General features: G+C 46.9%; 1 protein-coding gene across 3 annotated transcripts in view; it reads right to left on the bottom strand.

Moving 5' to 3' along the window:
- The window catches only part of LOC115098342 (phospholipase D3-like), a 68,731-nt gene that overhangs the window by 39,936 nt on the left and 5,122 nt on the right, over positions 1 to 23,673 (bottom strand). Inside the window, exons 1-5 of one of the 3 annotated variants that reach the window (XM_029614886.1) lie at positions 12,818 to 13,215; positions 7,548 to 7,739; positions 3,788 to 3,928; positions 654 to 758; positions 14 to 210 (exon numbers count right to left, since the gene is read on the bottom strand). In XM_029614886.1, coding sequence (XP_029470746.1) covers positions 14 to 210; positions 654 to 758; positions 3,788 to 3,928; positions 7,548 to 7,739; positions 12,818 to 12,883 — 701 coding nt within the window. In that variant the 5' untranslated portion in view covers positions 12,884 to 13,215. Of the gene's footprint in view, positions 1 to 13; positions 211 to 653; positions 759 to 3,787; positions 3,929 to 7,547; positions 7,740 to 12,817; positions 13,216 to 23,673 lie in introns of those variants that run through there. The other 2 variants (XM_029614885.1, XM_029614887.1) reach the window with 2 other exon arrangements.

The raw sequence follows: 23,673 nt of genomic DNA, 5'->3' as shown, positions 1-23,673 counted from the left end.
TTGTACCACTTACCTGCAATGGGAACCACACCCTTCCTCTTGCTGCCACTTCCTCCACAGCAAAGCAGAATCGCTCCAGCTCTGCTGCATTTGTGCAGGGATTGTCAGGACGCTGCTGGGAACGCCATATTCCCATAGGTACCAGCTCGCCCCTCCCAAGATCAGCAGGCAAGGGAGGAGATAGACACAGAGCAAGGCACACGGGACACGCTAACAAAAAGAAAAGAAAAATGTTTAAAACAAAAAACCCAGGCCCAGGAGTAAAGAACAAAGCTCTGCAGAAATCTCTTTCCAAAAAGTCCAGTTCCTGCCTTGGCCGAGTCCAACCTTCTGCACACCAGAGACGAATGATCTCTCTAGAATAATCACACAAAATCTTGTCCACAACTGTTGAGTGTGCTTGAAACCTCTTTCTATATACATGGTCACTCAGAATAGTAACCTGAGATGTACACCTCTGGGTATTCAGTAATCCATGGGCAGGGACCCAAACACAGAGGTTTCCAGGGCCAGTCACTGCTGAGTAACCCTGCCAAGGTATTGTCAGGAAAAAAAAAACCAAAACCAGATCCAAAAGGCATTTAAACCACATCCAAGATCTAAGATTTAGCAGCAGCGCTGAGAAGCTGATGGTCCAGCATGCCCACATTTACCTTCCGCACATCACCAAGCATCTTCCTTCTAGGCTCTGCAGCGTCCGGCAGCTTCGGGGCTTTTCTCTCTCGCAGCATGCGCCAGTCAGAAGCAGGTGTCAGCAACTGAGCTCAGAATTAAGAAGAGCACCCATTAGTCAGTAATAGCAAGCAGATTCCAGCTCGCTTGGAATCCGAGCAACGAGTTGTCCAGACTTTCAGGTATAGGTGTCTGCGAGGTATGGCAACCTGGGAGAATTCTACGCCAGCGTTTCCCTCACCAGTATGCCTTCAGATCTGAGCAAGCGTGCCACAGGAGAGTCCCTACTGCCGGATACTCTGATCCAGACCATCATCTGGGCTCTGCTCTCAGAACCTCAAGCAACATGAGTCACCAGCAGTGGCTCTTATTTATTTATCGAGTTTTATATACCGTCGTTCGGTTCGGTTGCCTCATGTGCAAACTTAAGAGACCTATTTATTAAAAGGTTCTCTCTCATTTTGTGTCTATGAGAAAAAACAAACCACACTTAGTAAATAGGGCCCTTAGATTGTAATCCCTTTAGGGATAGGGAAACACCTACAGTATCTGAATGTAATCCACTTTGAAGTGCCATGAAAGGTGGAATATGTTTTGGGGTTTTGTTTTGTTTTTAAAAACATAGAATGTAACAGCAGCTAAGGCCCATTTATGGTTTTGATTCCTGTTGTAATATCAATGATCTCTGACTTCCCCCTTATTCCTTCACAACTAGGGGTGCTGTGTGCTTATTCTAATACCTCAATTGCATGTTGTTTTGATTTCTACAACTTCCTCTGGAAGGCTGTTCCATGAATCCAGGAATATTTCCTGATGTAACCCCTGAGTCTCCAACCATAATCTCTCGTTCCAGAACTTTCTTTCCACTGAAAAAAAGCCTCCTGTATATTATTTGTACCACTGAGGAATTTGAATCTCTCTCTTTCTATCCCCAATCTTTCCTGGTATCTAGTGTGTAGATGCTTTTGAAAATCCATTTGCCCACGCACCAGGGGCAAGAGGCTTTTCTTTGCTGGTAGGGCATTAAGGAGTAGGTGGTGATGTCTTTGCCCTGATTCAGGCCCAGGAGAAAGAAACAGCAGTAGTGTCTTCACCCCAGTAGGAGCTTGGGAGGAGGAAGCAGCAGTGGCAGAAGCATTTTCAGCCCTAATTAGGATCCAGAAAGAACTGGCGACAGCTTTAGCATTGATTGGGGCCAGGGATAGTAGGCATCTTTGGCTCCCATCTGGATCTGGGAGGAAAATAAGATGGCGGTCGTGGTGGGGTAGGGAAGAAGGGACAGAGTTGGGGGTGTAAGGGAGGAGAGTGAGAGCACTACAGGGGTGACTGAAGGAAAATGGAGGCCTGCACCTGTGGGGAGAGAGAGTAGGAAGCATCTTCGGCTCTTTTGCAGGCCTGGGAGGAGAGCAATATGGCCAAGGGGTGGTGGCAAGAGAGTTGAAGAATGGGAGAGGGTAGGATTGGGCTGCATTGGGAGGACTGAGAGAGAGATGACTACACCTGGATTAGGTGTAGTGGGGTGTGAAGAGGGAGCAGATGTGGTAGAGAGGAGTGAAAGCACTCCCAGGGTGGGCAGGAGGGTATTCACTCACCAGGGAAGAAATACACTTGCCAATTATTCCTGCCAAATGCAAATTTATTTGGTGGGGGAAGTTGGGAGTGAATAGTAAGTAAATCCTAGAGGAATTTTCGAATTTCTGAGTGTATATAAATATTTAGGCCCTTGAATCTCAGTTCATTGGGTTTTTGGAGCAGACTGTTCAATTCTGGCATCCCTTCCCTGCTCTCGATATCTTTTCAGGGGTCCAGGCTCCAGAACTGGACACAATACTCCAGGTGAGGTCTCTCCTGTGAGTTGTACAGAAGCATTATCCATCCTTTTATTCTACTGGTTCTACTTCTCCTTTCACTTTATGGCTATACGCAAGGTCAACATGAAGACATGCGACATCAGCAATGACTCATGAGGGAAGATGAGTCTGCGACAAGATTCTTAGCACTTGACAATCCTAACAGTTGGAAGTGGAAGAACAGGAGCAGCCAAAACAGCAAGCCCTAGACCAAATCAAAGAGCCAAGGTCACCTATCCTGCTCAGATGCAGGAGTCTGTCGATCCCTGTGGCTTCAGCAGCCATGTTTGGACCCAAAAACAGGACAATTGTCTTCAACTATAATAAGAGGTTGCCAAAAACACATACTTCTCTCTACTCCCTGGCTTGATGACCTGTTTTGCAATCTTGAAATCATTAGATACGATTGCCCTAAAATCTCCTGCCCGGTGCACTTAGTACCTTACCTCCCCATTACGTACTGCTCCTTTGGATTTCTTGACTACACATTTTGAGTAAATCTTGGCTGCCAAACAGTTGACCACGCCAAGCTTTCTTACATCATGTTCCTATTTGTCTTCTCCATTACTAGAACCTGCTCTGTTGCAGATCTTTGTATTATCTGCAAAAAGACATCCTTCCTATTTATCCTTCTGCAATATTATTTATGGAGATATTACACAGACCCATTTCTCAGGACTAATCCCAGGGACACTCCACTCATAGTCCCCCTTTCCTTGGAGTTATATTCTGTGTCATCTGTCACTTAATTTCAGCTCTAGATTTTTTCATTTTATTTATGAATCTCTTGTATGTGACAGTGCCAAAAGCTTTTCTAAAACCCAAGTATACCACATCCAGTGCCTGTTTCAATGGAATTCTTTAGCCAACCAGTCAAAGAAAGTAATCAGATTTGTTTGTCACTATCTCACCTTGATAAAACTATACTGCCTTGGATCCTATAACCCAATGGATTCAATATATTCCATTATCCTTTAGAAGAAGTGACTTAATTTACCCATCTCGGAGCTCAAACTGACTGGTCTATAGTTACCAACCTCTTCCCCAATTCTACTTTTATAAAGAGAGATGACGTCAGCCCAATTCTGTCTTTAAGACAGAGTGAACAGATCCATTTGTGAAGTGGCTGGAACCTCTCTGAGCTCTCTGTGTGCTGGAATGTACCCTGCTGGGACCCCTTGCCTTGTCCACTTTCAGTTTTGCTAACTCTATGTGAAGCCTTTCTTTGGTAACTGGATTGATATCTACTCCACGATGAGGTTTACCTTCTCTTTCTTTCCGAGGTCACTGCTGTAAATTGGGGTGGAGTTTGTCATGATTTTTTTCTCTTCTTTCACCTCCCTTTTTCTCTCTTTATCCTCTCCTTTTTCTGGTATCTCCAGTCGCTTCAGCATCACTCGAGGAAACTAGTTGATGAAAATGAAGTCCCTCATTAAATATCCCTAACAACTGAAAAGCAGGTTGTTAATACAAAGAAAAAAACCACACTTTGAAATGTCTGTATGCCAATGCCAGAAGTCTAAGTAAGATGGGAGAGTTAGAGTGCATAGCAATAAATGATAGCATTGACATAATTGGCATCACAGAGACCTGGTGGAAGGAGGATAACCAATGGGACAGTGCTATATCGCAATGATAGGGAGGATCAACTTGGTGGGTGTGTGGCAGTTTATGTCCGGGAGGGTATAGAGTCCAACAGGATAAAGATCATACAAGAGACTAAATGCTCAGTAGAATCTATATGGGTAGAAATCCTGTGTGTGTTGGGTAAGAGTATAGTGATAGGAGTATACTACCATCCACCTGGACAAAATGGTCAGAAAGATGATGAAATGCTAAGAGAAATCAGGGAAGCAAACCAATTTGGCAGTGCAATAATAATGTAAGATTTCAATTACCCCAATATTGACTGGGTAAATGTAACATCAGGACTTGCTAGAGCAATTGGTTCAGGATCCAACAAGACAGGGAGCTATTTTAGATTTAATTCTTAGTGGAACGCAGGATTTGGTGAGAGAGGTAACTGTGGTGGGGCCACTTGGCAATAGTGATCATAATATGATCAAATTTAAACTAATAACTGGAAGGGGACAATAAGTAAATCTACAGCCCTAACACTACATTTTCAAAAGGGAAATTTTGATAAAAATGAGGAAAATAGTTACAAAAAACTGAAAGGTGCAGCTGCAAAGATTAAAAGAGTGTTCAACAGGCATGGACACTGTTTAAAAATACAATCCTAGAGGCGCAGTCCATATGTATTCCACACATTAAGAAAGGTGGAAGGAAGGCAAAACGATTACAGTCATGGTTAAAAGGTGAGGTTAAAGAGGCCATTTTAGTCAAAAAAACATCCTTCAAAACTGGAAGAAGGATCCATCTGAAGAAAATAGGATAAAGCATAAGCAGTGTCAAGTTAAGTGTAAAACATTGATAAGACAGGCAAAGAGAGAATTTGAAATGAATTTGGCTGTAGAAGCAAAAAGTTTTTGCTTCTACAGCCAAATTCATTTATAAATTTATAACTTTATAAAATATATTCGAAGCAAGAAACCTGTGAGGGAATCGGTTGGACCATTAAATGACCGAGGGGTTAAAGGGGCTCTTAGGGAAGTTAAGGCCATTGCAGAAAAACTAAATGAATTCTTTGCCTCCATGTTTACTAATGAGGATGTTGGGGAGATACCAGTTCCGGAGATGGTTTTCAGGGGTGATGAGTCAGACGAACTGAACCAAATCACTATGAACCTGGAAGATGTAGTAGGCTAGATTGATAAACTAAAGAGTAGCAAATCACCTGGACCGGATGGTATGCATCCTAGGATACTGAAGGAACTAAAAAATGAAATTTCTGATCTATTAGTTAAAATTTGTAACCTATCATTAAAATCATCCATTGTATCTGAAGACTGAGGATGGCCAATGTAACCCCAATATTTAAAAAGGGCTCCTGGGGTGATCCAGGATACTATAGACCAGTGAGTCTGACTTCATGCCAGGAAAAATAGTGGAAACTATTCTCAAGATAAAAATCATAGAGCATATAGAAAGACATGGTTTAATGGAACAAAGTCAGCATGGCTTTACACAAGGGAAGTCTTGCCCAACAAATCTGCTTCATTTTTTTGAAGGAGTTAATAAACATGTGGATAAAGGTGAACCGGTAGATATAGTGTATTTGGATTTTCAGAAGGCGTTTGACAAAGTCCCTCGTGAGAGGCTTCTAAGAAAACTAAAAAGTCATGGTATAGGAGGTGATGCCATTTTGTGGATTACAAACTGGCTAAAAGACAGGAAACAGAGAGTAGGATTAAATGGACAATTTTCTCAGTGGAGGGGAGTGGGCAGTGGAGTGCCTCAGGGATCTGTACCTGGACCAGTGCTTTTCAATATATTTATAAATGATCTGGAAAGGAATATGACGAGTGAGATAATCAAATTTGCGGATGATACAAAATTATCCAGAGTAGTTAAATCACAAGCGGATTGTGATATATTAAAGGAGGACCTTGCGAGACTATAAGACTGGGCATCCAAATGGCAGATGAAATTTAATGTGGACAAGTGCAAGGTGTTGCACATAGGGAAAAATAACCCAAGCTATAGTTACACAATGTTAAGATCCTTATTAGGAGCTACCCCCCAGGAAAAAGATTTAGGCATCATAGTGGATAATACTTTAAAATTGTTGGTTCAGTGTGCTGCAGCAGTCAAAAAAGCAAACAGAATGTTGGGAATTATTAGGAAGGGAATGGTGAATAAAACGGAAAATGTCATAATGCCTCTATATCACTCCATGGTGAGACCACATCTTGAATACCGTGTACAATTCTGGTCGCCGCATCTCAAAAAAAGATATAATTGCGATTGAGAAGGTGCAGAGAAGGGCTACCAAAATGATAGCTCCCCTATGAGGAAAGGCTAAAGAGGTTAGGACTTTTCAGCTTGGAGAAGAGACGACTGAGGGGGGATATGATAGAGGTCTTTAAGATCATGAGAGGTCTAGAACGGGTAGATGTGACTCGGTTATTTACACTTTCGGATAATAGAAGGACTAGGGAGCACTGCATGAAGTTAGCAAGTAGCACATTTAAGATTAATCGGAGAAAGTTCTTTTTTACTCAACGCACAATAAAGCTCTGGAATTTGTTGCCAGAGGATGTGGTTAGTGCAGTTAACAAAACAGAGCTTCCCTCCCAGAGCTGAAGAGAGCTGTCCAGCTCAACCTAGCTGCTGAAGTAAGGGAGAGAAACCTCTGAGCAAAAGGACAAGGGCTGCAAGCCGCACGGCCGGCCTCGTGAGGAGAGGGATCTGGACCACCAGATTTACACCCCACGGTACAACTTGGACCTCAACCGAGCAGAGAAGGGTTCCTTAAGGAACCAATCCCCTGGGAGGAAGGCTCCCCCACAAAGGAAAAATCTAAAAGAAAAAAAACCCAGCAAGGGTAAAAAGAAAAGCCCTGCAGGTTAATGCACCAGCCATCTGCTGGAGACAGACAAATCCTGAGCTCCTGCAGGTGGCACCAGGGGTTTTCAAGCAGTGTCAGCGAGGCTTTGTCTGTCTCCATCTGCTGGCAGGGATGAATTAACCCAGGAGTCTGGACTGATCTGGGTACGTACAGGGAACTGCTATTAATCAAGTTTACTTAGGGAATAGCCACTGCTATTAATTGCATCAGTAGCATGGGATCTTCTTAGTTTTTGGGTACTTGCCAGGTTCTTGTGGCCTGGTTTGGCCTCTGTTGGAAACAGGATGCTGGGCTTGATGGACCCTTGGTCTGACCCAGCAGGGCAATTTCTTATCCTTTTTATCCATAAAGCTCAGGCAGAGTCCAGTGTATTCCCCTCCACGCAGACACACACACACACACAGACCTAGAAGCCCACCATGCACACATACAGCCAGTGCTGGTCAGAGGAGCAGATTCTTTTTCCAGTGACGGAGCTGAAAGTAAGAGCCCTGGCCACTCACACGCTCTGGGCCTTCTCCTGGAACTGCCCACACCTTTCCCTCTGGAAATACCTGCAGGAAGCTCTTCTGGTTTCTGGTGGCAGTGGGTCCTGGTTCCTCCTTCAGAAAAAGTTGGGTGGACTCTGTGTCCGGCTGAGACTCTGACGTGGCAGGCTGCAGCCTATGAGCCTTGATGCTACTCCGTGGCTGGATTAGGGGGGCATCTTGCGCCTCAACCTCAGCAATCAGCATGTCCTCTGAAGCCTGAAAAAGGATAAAAAGCCAACAGCAATCACGTGAATGAAGTTAAAGCTTCACCTGTTCCTGAAGCACTTTAACTCCATGCATCCTGCCTTTGTAGCAGCAGCAATCCAGCCCCGATAGGCAGGAGCAAACCCTTATTTCCACTTTCACCTCAGTGGCACCACCCTAAAATATGTATAAACATTTGCAAAGTGCTCAGTCCTTAGGATGTCAAACTGCACTGTGAGGGGGGGGGGGAGGGTTGACTGGACATTACTACATAAAATTAACACAACCATGCAAGTGACGTCACACAAGCATCACGCTGATGCAATGCAGCGCGCTCGGTCAAATGCACTGGTTATCCAGTGGCTGGATGCATGTCCACAACCGCTTATGCAATAAGAGGATTAACACGTCCAAAACACGCATCCAACCACCCATGAAGCTAATAGCATTCATCAAAATGTAAATTCATGTTGCTAAGGCTATTAGCTGTTACCTTCCGATGCAAAACAAAAAAAAAACGTGCGCCCGACCTGCACATTTTTACCCTCAGAAATTAACGCCTGCCCCGAAGCAGGCGGTAAGTTTCGAGGAGCCCCTAAAGTTAGCAGAAAATACTGCTTTTCTGTAGTTCCTCGGATTTGATATAGGAAAATTGGTTCTTACCTGCTAATTTTCGTTCCTGTACTACCACCGGATCAGCCCAGACTCCTGGGTTTTACCTCCCCTCTGGGCTGATCTGGGTATGTTCAGGAAATGAAAATTGGTTCTTACCTGCTAATTTTCGTTCCTGTAGTACCACGGATCAGCCCAGAGTCCCACCCAGGGAGAGTCTGCTCGGCCGGAGGTGGATCATTGATTGCTGTACGTTACATATTGCCCCCCTGTTTAGGGTCAGAATTGTTGGGCATCGTTTGAGTTTTCAGTTACATGTTTTTCATTTCCTCTGCTCTTCGGGGGAGGTTGTTAAGAGAAGGTTATAAGTCTTTTTATTATTGTTCTGCTTGGGTACAGTGGAATACTGACAGACTCTAGGTGGCACCTCAGGGGTATACGGCAGAGTCCACAGAAATTGGTCTGTGTCCAGCAGAAGGAGACATAGCCGTGTTCGATTATGCTTAGGTCCCATTGATCCGACGCTACCGTGGTCCACTCCTCCAGGAATAAGGACAGCCTGCCCCCTGATCTTTGGAACCGAGGAGTGGACCAGCCGCACTTCATTGTGAGGGCTTGGGGTCCCCATGCGCTTGAGGAGCTCCTTCTCTGAAGGGCCGATGGCCCTGAAAGGACTGGGTGCCCGTATACTGACGGCTTTGTCCCTGACGAATCAAGGAGCCAGTGGATTGAGAGGAGCGAAAACGTCAATTCCTCCGAAATCTCGCTCTCTGCGGAAACGAGCCTCTCATCCGAGGCCTGTCCTCCGGCAGCTTGTGTACCTTGTTCTCCCCCAGCGACTTGATCATATCTTCCAACTGCTGTCCAAACAACAATCTTCCCTTGAAGGGCAGAGAACCCAAATGCGCCTTGGAGGATACGTCCACCAACCAATTCCACAACCATAGGAGTCCACGTGCTGAGACCGTGGAGACCATCGTCCCCCCTGAGGTCCATAAAAGATCCTACAGTGCACCTGCACTGTAAGCCACTGCAGCCTACAACCTCCTAGCCTGTTGTGACTGGGCATCAGTAAGCTCCATGGATGCTTGTAAATCTTGGACCCAGCAGAACTTGGCCCACTGAGCGAAGCTGCTGCAGATCGCAGCCCGTACCCTGAGAGCTGATTCCTCGAAAATCTTCTTGAGATGTACCTCCAACTTGCGGTCCTGCAAGTCCTTCAAGGCTGTGGAACCTGTCACCGGAATAGTCGACCTCTTCGTCACCGCTGAGACAGCAGCGTCCACCTTAGGCACTCTGAGAAGATCCAGCATGTCCTCTGGGAGCAGATACAACTTATCCATGGATCTACTAACCTTCAACCCCAGATCAGGAGTGTACCACTCCTTAACTAGAAGGTAAGACACCAACAAGGGGAATGGGAACAATCTCGCTGGACCTCTGAGTCCCAGCATCACCGGATCCATATTAGGCCCAAACCTGGAATCCTGCTGAGGGACTTCAATTCCCAGCTCGTCGAGGATGAACGGAATTAGGGGCCCCAATTCATCCCTTCGAAACAAGCGAACCATCTTGGGGTCATCCCCCTCCACCGGAGGGGAGCCAATTTGTTTTGTCGGCAGAGCCTGGGCATCCGGATCCTGATCATGAGCCGGTTGCAGACACCCCTCCTGATCTGATAGATCTGAAGATGCGCTGTCCCTCGGACCGACTATGGAGCGAAGCGGACGCTTCTCCTTGGGCGCTCCATCGTGCTTCGGCGCCTGAACCCGCTTTCGGGCCGCAGGTCCCCTGCAATCTGGCTTGTGCCCCTGCAACTTCCCAGCATTAAAAGCTTTGTGTATTAAAAGCACAAAATCTGAGGTGAACGATGAAGACGACCCTTCAGAGTCATCCCCTTCATCGCCCCCTGCCGAGTCCTCCGCAGCCTCATCCAACCGCCCCAGGTGCACTCGGCCACAGAGACAACAGGGGAAGTAAAAGCCCCTCCCCCATAGCAGCCTTCTCCTGCTCCCTTATGGTCCGTAAAATGGCCTCCGTTCCCGCACTGAGCAGGAACGGATCCAGGGCCTGCCTATTCAAAATGAGGTGCTGGTCCCCCAATGCGGTCGCGATGCACCCCACCCCACCCCCGATTTTGCTGGGGCCGCGACCCCTCTCCACCAGATAAACTGTGCAAATACCGGGACGGGACAGCCGCGCGTGAGCTGCCGCACACGGCACAGGCCACACTACATGGCATGAGCAGCACTCTAAATTTAGCCCGGCAGGAGAGAGGAACGGCGAAAGAACAAAGGCCTACCCCATCGGAGCTGTCCGCGGTCTGAAACTAACACCTGCCGAGAGCACACAAGGCTGGCAGAGCAGGAGAATTTAAAGGCACAGTATATAATTAAAAAAAAAATTAACTGTGCAGGGGCTAACTGAAGGTGGGAGTCCAAGAGCCACGGGACCACTTTCAGCGAGCAGTTACAGGGTCCTCAACCCTCTGCTCCTGAGCCTCAAATACCAGGGGGGGGGGGGGGTGGTCCCACCAGGACCGGACAACCCCCTGGGAGGCTAAAGGGGAAACTAGCTAAAAGATCAGAAAACCTGACCCCTCGCTAACCATCAGGACCTAACTCCGAAGCCTGACCAAAAAAAAACAAAAAACAAACTCCAGGGAAGCACCTCTTCCACCTGCTGGAGACAGAAAAATACTGACAGACTCTAGGTGGCACCTCAGGGGTATACGACAGAGTCCACAGAAATTGGTCTGTCTCAGTCTGCTGGAGGGGAGGTAAAACCCAGGAGTCTGGGCTGATCCAGGTACGTACAGGGAACTCCACAATATTAAGTCAAAGGAACTTTAAAAAAAAAGGAGATGGGTAAAAATAAATAAATAAATAAAAATGTGCCTCGGTCAGATTAGGAAAAGGGATGCTCCTCAATTAATGAGCACCCATTTTCCTAATCTGCTGGCAGCTGCCTCTCCTGGGCATCTACTTGTAGTACTACTTGTAGTAATTAATAATTACTACAAGTTCATTATTGTAGGTTAAACTTTCTTCTAATGGATGGTCTTATGTCGATTCAGCCTGTTTTCTGTTAATCCTGTTATTTGTAATTAATACTTATTAATACTGTTATTTGTAAAGCCTTGTTGCTAATTTGTTAATTGTAAACCGCGGTGATGTATATCTTTACGTACTGCGGTATATAAAAATCTCTAAATAAATAAATAAATAAATCTCCTGGGCAATTTTGCCGGTGTCGGTTCTCGAGCCCACTGACAGCCACGGGCTCGGAAACCGGACGCTGGCAAAATTGAGCATCCGGTTTTCGGTCCGACAGCCGCCGGCCCATTTTAAATTTTTTTTTTTACTTTTTTTACTCTTTTGGACCTCCGACTTAATATCGCCATGATATTAAGTCGGAGGGTGCACAGAAAAGCAGCTTTTACTGCTTTTCTGTGCACTTTCCCGGCGCCGGCAGAAACTAGCACCTACCTTTGGGTAGGCACTAATTTCTTAAAGTAAAATGTGCAGCTTGGCTGCACATTTTACTTACTGTATCGCGTGGGCATACCTAATAGGGCCATCAACATGCATTTGCATGTTGAGGGCGCTATTTGGTGCCGCGGGTTGGATGCTCGTTTTCCACCCCTTACTGAATAAGGGGTAAGGGAAAACACGCGTCCGAGGGCAGTTAACAGTGCGCTCCGTTGGAGCGCACTTTACTGTATCGGCCTGTAAGCTAGATATTTCACTTAGATGCAGTTCCAACACTGCTCTCATTAATGGTGAGGGTGGAAGGGAAATAGAACCAAAAGGTTACTACCGTAAGAGCCAAGAGTAACAGATAAGTATGAGAAAAAAAAAATAAAAAGTGCGAAACTTGCTGGGCAGACTGGATGGACCGTTTGGTCTTCTTCTGCCGTCATTTCTATGAGCGTCCATTTTCCACGCACCAAATATTGCATCTGCCTGAATCTGCCACGCTATGCTTGCGACAGGACAGGATTCCATTTTCCTGCATCCAACAGTGCCAGGCTGGGTACGAGCAAAGCTTCTTTTATTCCTCTTATCAGAACGTCCTGGGCATGTTTTGAATTTGTATCTGAGGCAGGAGCACACAAAAGTGATGGCATCTCGGTTTTCAAAGCGACACAAAGAAACAAAATAAGCATCACTGGGGTATTTTTTGCTTGTAGTGTAACTGCCACACGTTACTTTTGTAACTCTGCACCCAAGCCTGTGATCCACCTGTCAGCTTCACCTTCTCCCCAGCTCTGGAGAAACAGCAGGGAGAACCTCTTGCAACTTGCGCAGCTCACGAGAAGCAGCCTGCACCCCACCCCGGGAGTGTGAGGGTTACACTCCTTCACTCGTCGTGCCCCCCCCCCCCATTTGCTGCTCTGTTATCCGCCTATCCCTAAACCTCTCCCCCTCCAATACTCGCTGTGTCGATGGTGGGCAAAGGGGGAATCTAGCGCTCACCAGTTCAGTCTGCAGCCGGGAAGACCTCCTCACCGGCGTTTCTTCTGGCACAGACTCCTTTTTCATTTTGAAATTTAAACTGCAAACGTCCCGCTGTCACATAGGCTCCTCCTCCATCGCCCCGCCCTCTTTCTCCCCCCCCCCCCGGAATTGGCGGGCCCCTGCGCTTTCCCACCAGCCAGCAAAAACGTTACAATTCAAACCAGTCTCCTCCTCGGCTAAGGCCGAGCACCATTGGCCACGGCCGCCTCTGCTTCCGGACTGCACTTCCACGCTTCACCGCGCGGCGCAAGTGCTCCCTTCCACTTCACCCAACTTTATCGACACGACAAGCTCCGCGCTTGCTGCCAACAGCAACGCCGAGAGGGGCTAAAGCGAAAGGGAACGCCCGTTACAAAGCAGCGGTGATCGTTCCATTTCTGGTCCCTGATTGGCGCGGGGGCGGGGACAGCACGCGCACAAGCTTTCTCCTCCGTTCCTGCGCGCGCACAGAGCCTCTCGCATGCTGGCTCTCAGGCCCCTGAACCCTAATAGCCACTTACTCCACTTCACCGTCATGCACCACACTGCGGTCCCCCTGCGAAGCAGCTGACCAGCCACCAAAGGTGGAAGGGAAACATTCAAATTGCTTGAACCTGCGGCGCCAACCAAAAACACGGTGACCACTAATACATATAACAACGGCCGACACCTCTTAGTTTTCTGGAAACTATTGTACTCCAGGGTTAGATAACAGAAAGATCATATTTCTTATAGGCCGACGGAGCGCGCTGTTAACCGGCATTTGGACGTGCGTTTTCGACCCCTTATTCAGTAAGGGGTAATAGCGCGTCCAAACCCCCCCCCCCCCCTCCCCGAAACTAATAGCGCCCGCATCATGCAAATGCATGTTGATGGCCATATTAGTCATTCCTGCGCGATACAGTAAGTAAACTGTGCAGCCAAGCCGCACATTTTACTTTCAGAAATTAGCACCTACCCAAAGGTAGGCGTTAATTCCTGCCGGCGCCAGGGAAGTGCACAGAAAAGCTGTAAAAACGGCTTTTCTGTGCAGCTTCTCTATTAAGTCGGAGGCCCCAAAAGTTAAAAAAAAGTAAAATAATAAAAAAAAATTTTTTTTAAATGGGCTCAGGGGTCGAAAACCGGACGCTCAATTTTGCCGGTGTCCGGTTTCCGAACCCGTCGCTGTCAGTGGGCTCGAGAACCGATGCTGGCAAAATTGAGCATCAGCCGTCGCTCCTGTCCAAAAAGAGGCGCTAGGGACGCACTAGTGTCCCTAGCGCCTTTTTTTACTGTGGACCCTAATTTAAATAAATTAATTTACTGTATCGCGCGCACAGGAGAGTGTACTGTGTGTGCGCGCCGGGAGAGCAGGCACTCTCCCGCGATTTTTACTGTATCGGCCTGTTAGAAAAGTGAGAAGTTTGAAGTATGTAAATTATTTATTTATTTATTTTAGATTTTTTTATACCGGTGTTCCTGTATGAAATACAGATCACATCGGTTTACATTGAAACAGAAGATAAATTTTTGCCAAGAGGCATTACATAGAACAAGGTTAAGGAACTTGGAACAGGGAAACTAGATCAACATTAACATAGTAATGTAAACGTATTGGCTAACGAGTCTCATTTAGCAAAACAAAACAAAAAACATAAAAGGAAAACAGTAGATGTCACATGAGACCTGCAGTAAGAGATTGGATACAGAGTCAACTTAGAAGAGTAGATGAGTAGAAGTATAGAACTTGGGGAATACGATGATGATGCAATGATGATGATGCGATGATGAGGAAGAGGAATTATTGCTGGCTGTCGGGAAAAAAGTGCTTATGGTCCTGTAAAAGCTTGTTTAAAAACCCAGGTTTTAAGTTTCTTTTTGAATGTAGAGTGGCAGGTCTCTAGACGGATGTCTGGCGGGAGCGCGTTCCATTGAATGGGGCCAGTAGTAGATATTGTACGTTTATGAAGCGAGGATTTTGTTGAGGGAACGTAGAGAGTGCCTTTATATGCTCCTCTGATAGGTCTAGCTTAAGAATAAAGACGTAGTTGGGTGCTTAAGTGAAGAGGGGATATATTGTGAATTGATTTATGAATTACTGTGAGCACTTTATAAAGAATCCTTTGCTTAATTGGAAGCCAATGGAGGAGTTTGAGAATGGGAGTGATGTGATCTTTTTTATTCGTATTTGTAAGGATTCTAGCTGCAGAGTTTTGTAGCATTTGGAGGGGTTTGAGGGATGAGATTGGGAGGCCGAAAAGAAGCGAATTGCAATAGTCGATTTTTGATAGTATAATGGCTTGTAGAACCAACCGAAAATCATTGAAATGAAGAAGAGGTTTCAGCTTTCTCAGGACTTGAAGCTTGTAAAAACAGTCTTTAGAAGTGGTGCTTATAAATTTTTTAAGGTTAAGCTGATCGTCTAGAACAGAGCTTTCCAAACTGTGTGTCGGGACACGTTAGTGTGTCGCCTGCAGTGTGCAGGTGTGTCGCGCAAGCTCGGTCAACTCTTATGCGAGTTTGGGCTTTTTTTTTTCTAGAGATTCACTTTTTTTTTTCAGTTTATGGGTTGCTTATTATTGGGTGATTTTTGCTGTCAATCGCGTTTTTTTGGGGGGCTTGGTGGGTGGAACGAGCCCAGCCATCCTTGCATTGGCTGCTGCTGCCAATGAGGCCTGGCCATGAGGAGTACTGACTGCAAGCAGCAGTGTCTGGTGATCATGGAAGGGAGTGAAGCACTTAACTGGCAACAATCAAAAAGACGAGGTACATGAGTGTGGGGGCCAGACATGTGCTGGGGGGAGAGAGATGAGTGAGTGGGGGGCAAACGTGCTGGGGGGACAGACATGTGCTTGAGGGGGAGAGATATGAATGTGTGGGGGCCAGACATGTGCTGGGGGGAGGAGAGAGATGAGTGTGTGGGGGACAGACAATTTGTTTTATTATTGTTTCTCATAAATTATAACAATAACATGAATCTTGGAATATATATTTTTAATATAAATTTAAGGTTTTCATGAGATAGGTTGTGTCGTGAAACATTTTATTTATGTATATATTTAAGGAAACATACATAAATTGTCGAAATATGTTTCGTTCGTTTAACCTTTAACCTCTGGTTTACTAGTAGACTGAATTACCGTGTCGTGAAATTATGTTTGTCTAAAAAGTGTGTCACCAACATGAAAAGTTTGGAAAGCTCTGGTCTAGAATGACGCCTAGGTCTCGTACCTGCGGAGAGTGATTTAATAAAGGAATAGTTGCAGTGAGTGGGTTAGCTGGATTTAGCAACTTGTTGTTGTTGTCCTGATTGATGATTAGGATCTCGGTTTTGTTGTTGTTAAGAATAAGGTTAAGGCTAGCAAGCAGATGATTGATTTGTTGCAAGCAATTGTTCCAATGAATCAGGGTTTTGTGTAGAGATTCTGTGATTGGGATGAGTATTTGGATGTCATCCGCGTAAAGGTAGTGGGTTAGATTTAGTTTAGAAAGTAGTCGACAGAGAGGTAAGAGATAAATGTTGAAAAGGGTTGGAGAGAGAGAGGAACCTTGCGGGACCCCATGGTTGGATGGGACCGGATGAGATTCTTTATTGTTTATTTTTGCTTTAAATTGTCTATTTGCCAAGAAGGACTTGAACCAGCTGAGAACTGTACCCTTAATGCCTATGTCTGCCAGACCTGTTAGAAGAGATGAGTGGTTGACAGTGTCAAAGGCCGCAGAGAGATCTAAAAGGATCAAGAGATGTGGTTGTTTTTTGTCCATGTTAGCTAGAATAGTGTCGGTAAGAGAGATAAGTAGGGATTCCGTACTCAAAGATTTACGAAAGCCGTATTGGGAAGGTGCAAGAATAGAGTTTTCTTCCAGGTACTCGGATAGCTGTTTATTGACTATCTTTTCCATAAGTTTGGCGATCATTGGCAGATTGGCTATTGGGCGGAAGTTGGCTGGATCTGTGGTCGGTAAGTTCGGTTTTTTTAGTAAAGGTTTGAGAATAGCTAGTTTCAGTTGGTCAGGAACTAGACCTTGGGAAAGAGAACAATTAATAATGTCTGCAAGTGGCTTTGATATGGTGTTCCTTATTGCAATGAGAAGGTTGGTTGGAATTGTGTCTAATGGATGAGAGGACGGTTTCATTTTCTTGAGAATGTTTTCTATCTCAAGAGCTGATGTAGTCTCGAAAGATTCCAGAGTCGTATTAAATTGAGGTGTGGTAGAGAGTGGGAGTGGGGGAGATGAACTATATGATGAGAAAGGTCCAATTAATTTATCAATTTTTTCCTTGAAATAATCAGCTAGTTCAGAGGCTTTGTTGAGCGCTTGATCATCAGGGATGGTAGAAGGGGATGGTTTAGTGAGGGCTGAAACGTAAGAGAATAGTGCTTTTGAATCAAAAATGAAATGATGTATTTTTTTCTAAAAGAAATCTCTCTTAGTTCTAAGAATGGTGATCCTGTAGGCATTGAGGGAGGTTTTATAAATAGCTAATGTAGTGGGAGATGGGTTTTTCCTCCATGTGTGTTCTTTATTTCTTAGCTCTTGTTTAAGTAGCTTCAGTTCTGGGGAGAACCAGGGTTTCCTGTTATCTGGCGAGGGTTGTACAACTTTTGTGATAGAAGGGCAGGTTAGGTCCGCAATCTTTTTGGTGATGTTGCACCATGAGGTGGTGGCAGTAGAAGCGTTGGAAAGATCGAGTTGAGATAAATCATTAGAAAGCTGGTTGATGAGAAGGTCTGTAGAACAAGGTTTTCTGTATTGAATAGTGGTTTTTGGAAACGAAAGAGGAGGGTGTTCTGAAAGCTTGAGGGTCGTGTTGATGATTTGATGATCCGACCAAGGTACAGGTGAACATGAGATTGTAGATGTAAATTGTAGAAGTAAATTATAGTAATTCAAACATTGAACCCGATCATCTCTTATCACCATCTTGATGTAAGCCAGTCACATTACCTGGCACCCTAACTTACATGTAAATTCGCCTTTCCCTCGGGCCGATACAGTAAAAATCACGGGAGAGAAGGCGCTCTCCTGCGACGCGCATAGGACACTCTCCTGTGCACGTGATACAGTAAATTTATTTAAATTAGAGTCTGCGGTAAAATGAGGCGCTAGGGACACTAGCACGTCCCTAGCACCTCTTTTTGAACAATAGCGGCGGCTGTCAGCGGGTTTGACAGCCAATGCTCAATTTTGCCGGTGTCTGTTCTCGAGCCTGCTGACAGTCACGGGTTCGGAAACCGGACGCTGGCAAAATTGAGCGTCCAGTTTTCGAGCCATGGGTATGATGTCCCCACTAATACCGGTATATAAAAGTTTCTAAATAAAATAAATAAATTAAAAAAAAAATTTTTTTAATTTTTTTACTTTTTTTTTTTTTAACTTTTGGGGCCTCCGACTTAATATCGCCATGATATTAAGTCGGAGGGTGCACAGAAAAGCAGTTTTTACTGCTTTTCTGTGCACTTCCCCGGCGTCTGCAGAAATTAGCGCCTACCTTTGGGTAGGCGCTAATTTCTTAAAGTAAAATGTGTGGCTTGGCTGCACATTTTCCTTACTGTATTCACGCGGGAATGACTAATAGGGCCATCAACATGCATTTGCATGTTGCGGGCGCTATTAGTCTCAGGGGGGGGGGTTGGATGTGCGTTTTCGACGCGCTATTACCCCTTACTGAATAAGGGGTAAAGCTAGCGCGTCGAAAACGCGCATCCAAATGCCGGTTAACAGTGCGCTCCATCGGAGCACACTGTTCTGTATCGGCCGGCCTGTAGATACACCGATCAGTCTAGGACAGCTGGGTTTTGCCTCCCCTCCAGCAGATGGAGACAGACAAGATCTTGCGGACTCTGTCCTATACCCCTGAGGTGCCACCTAGAGTCTCTCAGTATCTTCTGTCTCCAGCAGATGGTAGAAGTGCAAAACCCTGAGTCTGTGAGGTGGTAGTTTAAAAAAAAAAAAGAGCCCAGTTTACTTTAAATTTTTTCTTATTCTTTCTTCTGTGGAACTGGCTGAAGAGGATTCCCCCTGAGCCTCCCAGGGTGTTGGCAGGTCCTGGTGGGACCAAACCCTCTGGTAGCAGAGGCAGCACAGCAGAGGGTTGGGAACCCTGTACTTGCAGTGCCTGATACCGGGGGGCCCGGATCACTCACCCCCAGTGCGAAGGCGATCGGAGCTGTTTCCTTTGAAAAAAAAAAGAAATTCGTAAGTTTATTTTTCTGTACCGGCCTGGCATTCTCCCTTCCCTTTGCCGCGTCCCGCGGCTGGGTGTTTGTTTTCGAAGGCGCGCTTGATTCCGGGGTCGGGGCTAAATTTAGTTCACGGTTATGCCGTGTGGCGCGGCCTGCTTGGCTTGCGGCAGCACGCATGTGCGGCTGTCCTGGACCGGTGTTTGCACGGCCTGTATTTCGGGGGGGGGGGGGGGGGGGGGGAATTCGGCGGCGGTTCTGGCCGCAATTTCCAGTGGCAGCGGCTCCCGATCGCGCAGGGCACCTGCAAGAGAGCCAGGGAGGCTCGTTCAGCAGAGGCAGCCCCCAGACCTGTTCCGCCTCAGCGCGGGAACGGAGGCCATCTTAGGAACTCTTAGACAGCAGGAGATGGCAGCCTTGAGGGCGGGGAGTGGGCCTCCCCCCCCTGTCACTGCGGCTGGAGACCTCCGGGGGAGGCGAAAAGCAGGCCGAGCGAGAGCAGTCCTCGGGGAAGGACAGCAAGGGGGCCTCGGATGGGTCTTCTTCCTCCTCCTCTTCAGATTTGGTCTGGTTACTCCATAAGGTCCTGAAAGCCCGCAAACCGACAAAACGTCGTGGTGGCAAACATTCGCGGGCGACCCAGGTTCCGAGGGGGCGGACAAGGGGGCCTGCGGGACACGGAAGCATGGCTGGGCGACGGCGGATCCATCAAGGGCCAAACGTCCCCTGTGGTCTCTTGCCTGTCCGGAGGACAGTACTACTTCGGAAAATTCAGATGGTGACGCACCCCCCCTCTGGATCAGGGGCGGGACGCGGATCAGGATGACCAGCTCTAGCCCGCTATGCAAGGGAGCACGGCTACGGTCGACGGTGATGACCCCAAGGTTGTCCGGCTTTTCCATCGGGATGAGCTAGGACCTCTTATCCTGCCAATTCTGGAAGAATTGGGGATTGAGGTCCCTCCGGAGAACTCTCAAAGACCAGGACTCGAAGATCCTTCAAATTCGCACATATGTCAAGGATGTAGAAGGTCGCCTAGCCTGCAATAAGGTGGAAATAACCACTTTGGAATATCCCCTCCATCTCAGTCGTCTTCTCTCAGAAGCAAAGCCCTGAGACAAGTGAGCTGCCTGAGCCAAAAATATTGGGCTCTGGTGGAAAAGGGTTGACTAATGTCCAATCCTCAGGGGCCCATCTATGGCCATGTTGATCAGATCTGGAAAGCATGGTTGATGTGGCCACCCTGGAGCTACCAGGATCACATTGCCTTGATGTTTCTCTATCCACCGTAATCCCTTGTCCACCAGAGGCCACAGAAGGGAAGACAAAGTAGAATCCCTTGAGTCCACAGTAGCACCAGAGCTTCGATTCCTTCTGTACCATGTTCTGTTTAGTGGCTGTAAAACTGCGATGCCTTGGTGTTCTCTTTGGTTGGGATACCCCATCTTCTGTGAATGAGACATCACTGCCTCTGACAGCTCCCATTCCCCGGGATCTAACTTTTTCTGACTGGTAAAATCTGCCTGAATGTTGTTCACGCTGACAATCTGAGATGCTGCCAGCTGCTCCAAGTGCTGTTCTGCCCAGAGAATCAACTCCCGGGCCTCTTGAGCCACTACCTCATTCTTGGTTCCACCTTGACAGTTCATGTATCCACTGTTGTCGCATTGTCTGTTAGGATTCATACTGGATGGCCGTGTAATCTTGGCAAACTGGCAACCAATGCAAAATGCACCGCTCTCGTCTCTAACCAATTGATAGGCCATGAGGCCTCCTGTTTTGACCACTGGCCCTGCGCTGATTGATCTTGCCATACCACCCTCCATCCGGAGAGGCTTGCATCAGTGGTGACCATTATCCAGTTCGGAATCTCCAATTCCACACCACACTCGAGATTGGTGCAAGTAAGCCATTACGAAAGACTGTCCCTGGCTTCCCCCTCTAACAGAAGAGGAAGATGAAACTCTTCTAATAATGGATTCCAGCACAAGAGAAGAGCCCCCTGCAGAGGCCGCATATGTGCAAACGCCAAATGCATTAATTCCAATGTCGATGCCACAGAACCCAGGACCTATAAATAGTCCCATACCCTGGGCACCAAAAGCTCTAGCAGAAGCCTAATCTGACTCTGCAATCTCTCTCCAGGAGAAACACTCTCTCTGCTAGTGTATCGAACTGAGTTCCCAGATACTCCAGAGTTTGAAAGAGGACTAAATGGCTCGTTGCTAGGTTCACCACTAGAGATTTCAAGTGCATCAGTACCTTTTGTACTGATTGTCGACAGAAGTCCTCTGATTTTGCATGAATGAGCCAGTCGTCCAGATACAGATACACCAACACGCCTTCCTTTTGCAATGCAGCCGCCCCCATCACCAACACCTTAGTGAAGGTAGGTGGAGTAGTCACCAGCCGAAAGGAAAGGCTCGAAATCAAAAACGTTCCCTTAGGACCATGAACCTCAGGAATCTCTGGTGCTCCGGCCTGATGACTATGTCTATCAAGGCAAGAGATGCCAAGAAGTCTCCCTTCCATACTGCCGCTATGACGGACCTCAAGAGTTGAACCTCAGAGTTTCCATGAGGAAACAGGGCACCTTGAGAGCCGCATTTTCCTTCTTTAAATCCAATATCTCTTGAATTGGATACGGGGGGAAGAAACAAGATGTTTAACTTAAAATTGACCTCTGGTCACACTAAGCGTGTTCAGGGTCTGAGCCAACAAACTCAGCAAGACATCTCTGTGAAAAAAGAAAAAATCTGAGCAGAGTCCAAAGCGGCTCTCAATCATATACAATTTCGCCCTCTTCTAGAGGCGAGATCGCCAATTCCCCATCGGAATCCTCTGATGTCTTATGATCCACATCCTCCTTAAACACTACCAGGGACAGCCTCCCTGCGGCATTTGTGATTGACAAATAGGTGGCCCGAGCACGCGATCCCTACAAAGTAGGTTGCATCGCCTTTGCTGGGCACCTGTGCAGAAAGTTCTGCAGGCCCTGGAAACATTCCACCCAGGAGGAGGAGGATGGATCTATACCAGAGCCCATAGGCCCAAACTTGCTCTCTCAGGGAAGCTTGTGCCTCTGGAACAAGGGATGAGAAGATCTGCCTGTTGCCTTGCCTCCTGTTACGGGTTCAGACCGTGCACACTGGTATCCTGCCCAGGGGCTCTGACCCGGGGGGGCTAATCTCATATAAACACACAATTACTGAGATTATACCTGGGGGCTTGAACCCAGGGGCTTATCCCCTGAACAAATGGCCACACACAATTACTGGGATTATACCTGGGGGCTTGAACCCAGGGGCTTATCCCCTGAACAAATGGCCACACACAATTACTGAGATTATACCTGGGGGCTTGAACCCAGGGGCTTATCCCCTGAACAAATGGCCACACACAATTACTGGGATTATACCTGGGGGCTTGAACCCAGGGGCTTATCCCCTGAACAAATGGCCACACACAATTACTGGGATTATACCTGGGGGCTTGAACCCAGGGGCTTATCCCCTGAACAAATGGCCACACACAATTACTGAGATTATACCTGGGGGCTTGAACCCAGGGGCTTATCCCCTGAACAAATGGCCACACACAATTACTGGGATTATACCTGGGGGCTTGAACCCAGGAGCTTATCCCCTGAACAAATGGCCACACACAATTACTGGGATTATACCTGGGGGCTTGAACCCAGGGGCTTATCCCCTGAACAAATGGCCACACACAATTACTGGGATTATACCTGGGGGCTTGAACCCAGGGGCTTATCCCCTGAACAAATGGCCACACACAATTACTGAGATTATACCTGGGGGCTTGAACCCAGGGGCTTATCCCCTGAACAAATGGCCACACACAATTACTGGGATTATACCTGGGGGCTTGAACCCAGGAGCTTATCCCCTACACAAAGAGCCACACACAAACTTGGATTCAGTACATCACGGTTCCAGGTAAGGAAGTAAGTTTATTTGAGCAATAGAAGGTTAGAACAAATAAAATCGGATCGTATAGAAAAAGTAATGGTAGATAATAACAATTGCTACATAGATATAAAAAGCTTACATTTTCAAAGGATCAGCCGTACCATCACGTCCAGTCCTCTCTCTCTCCCTCTCTCGCTATCTCCCCTTATATACTACAAACACTTGTGGAAAAAAGTGATGTTCCCTCCTTCTGAGTTCTTAGTTTTCAGAAACAGCTGTGCGGTCTTCATTTTCTCTCTCAAGCTTTAGTATAAGTTAACTGATTGCTTTCTCATCACAGACTTAATGGAATAACTAACTGAACAGACTCTCGCCTGTTCGTAAACATTTCACTCTGCAAGACAGTAAACAGGAGTTCACTCAGAGGTTGGCCTGTGGCCTTCAAACTAGTCTGTGTCTTTGTGAAAACTCTGAATCTGTTGCGACCGTCGCTGCCCGACGTCTCCACTACGCCCACCTTACCTCTTTGGCGACTCCCTCTTTGCCTGTTGGAAGTTTGGCTGCCGCAGCAACATCTTGCCATTCCCCTCTGGCGCCCCCGGACCGGCTGGACGCTGCACTCTGCCATGTTTCCCAGAAGCTTAAGGGCGTGCAGCGCGGCCCTGACACTAGTACCGGCAGTGGCGCGAACCTCAGGGGCGTCCCCCTGAGGTGACGTCATCCTCACTGGATATTTAAG

The sequence above is a fragment of the Rhinatrema bivittatum genome, chromosome 8 (assembly GCF_901001135.1).
Source record: "Rhinatrema bivittatum chromosome 8, aRhiBiv1.1, whole genome shotgun sequence".
NCBI lineage: Eukaryota > Metazoa > Chordata > Amphibia > Gymnophiona > Rhinatrematidae > Rhinatrema > Rhinatrema bivittatum.
Note: the sequence above shows the minus strand (reverse complement) of the source record. Positions and strands in the feature narration are given on the sequence as shown.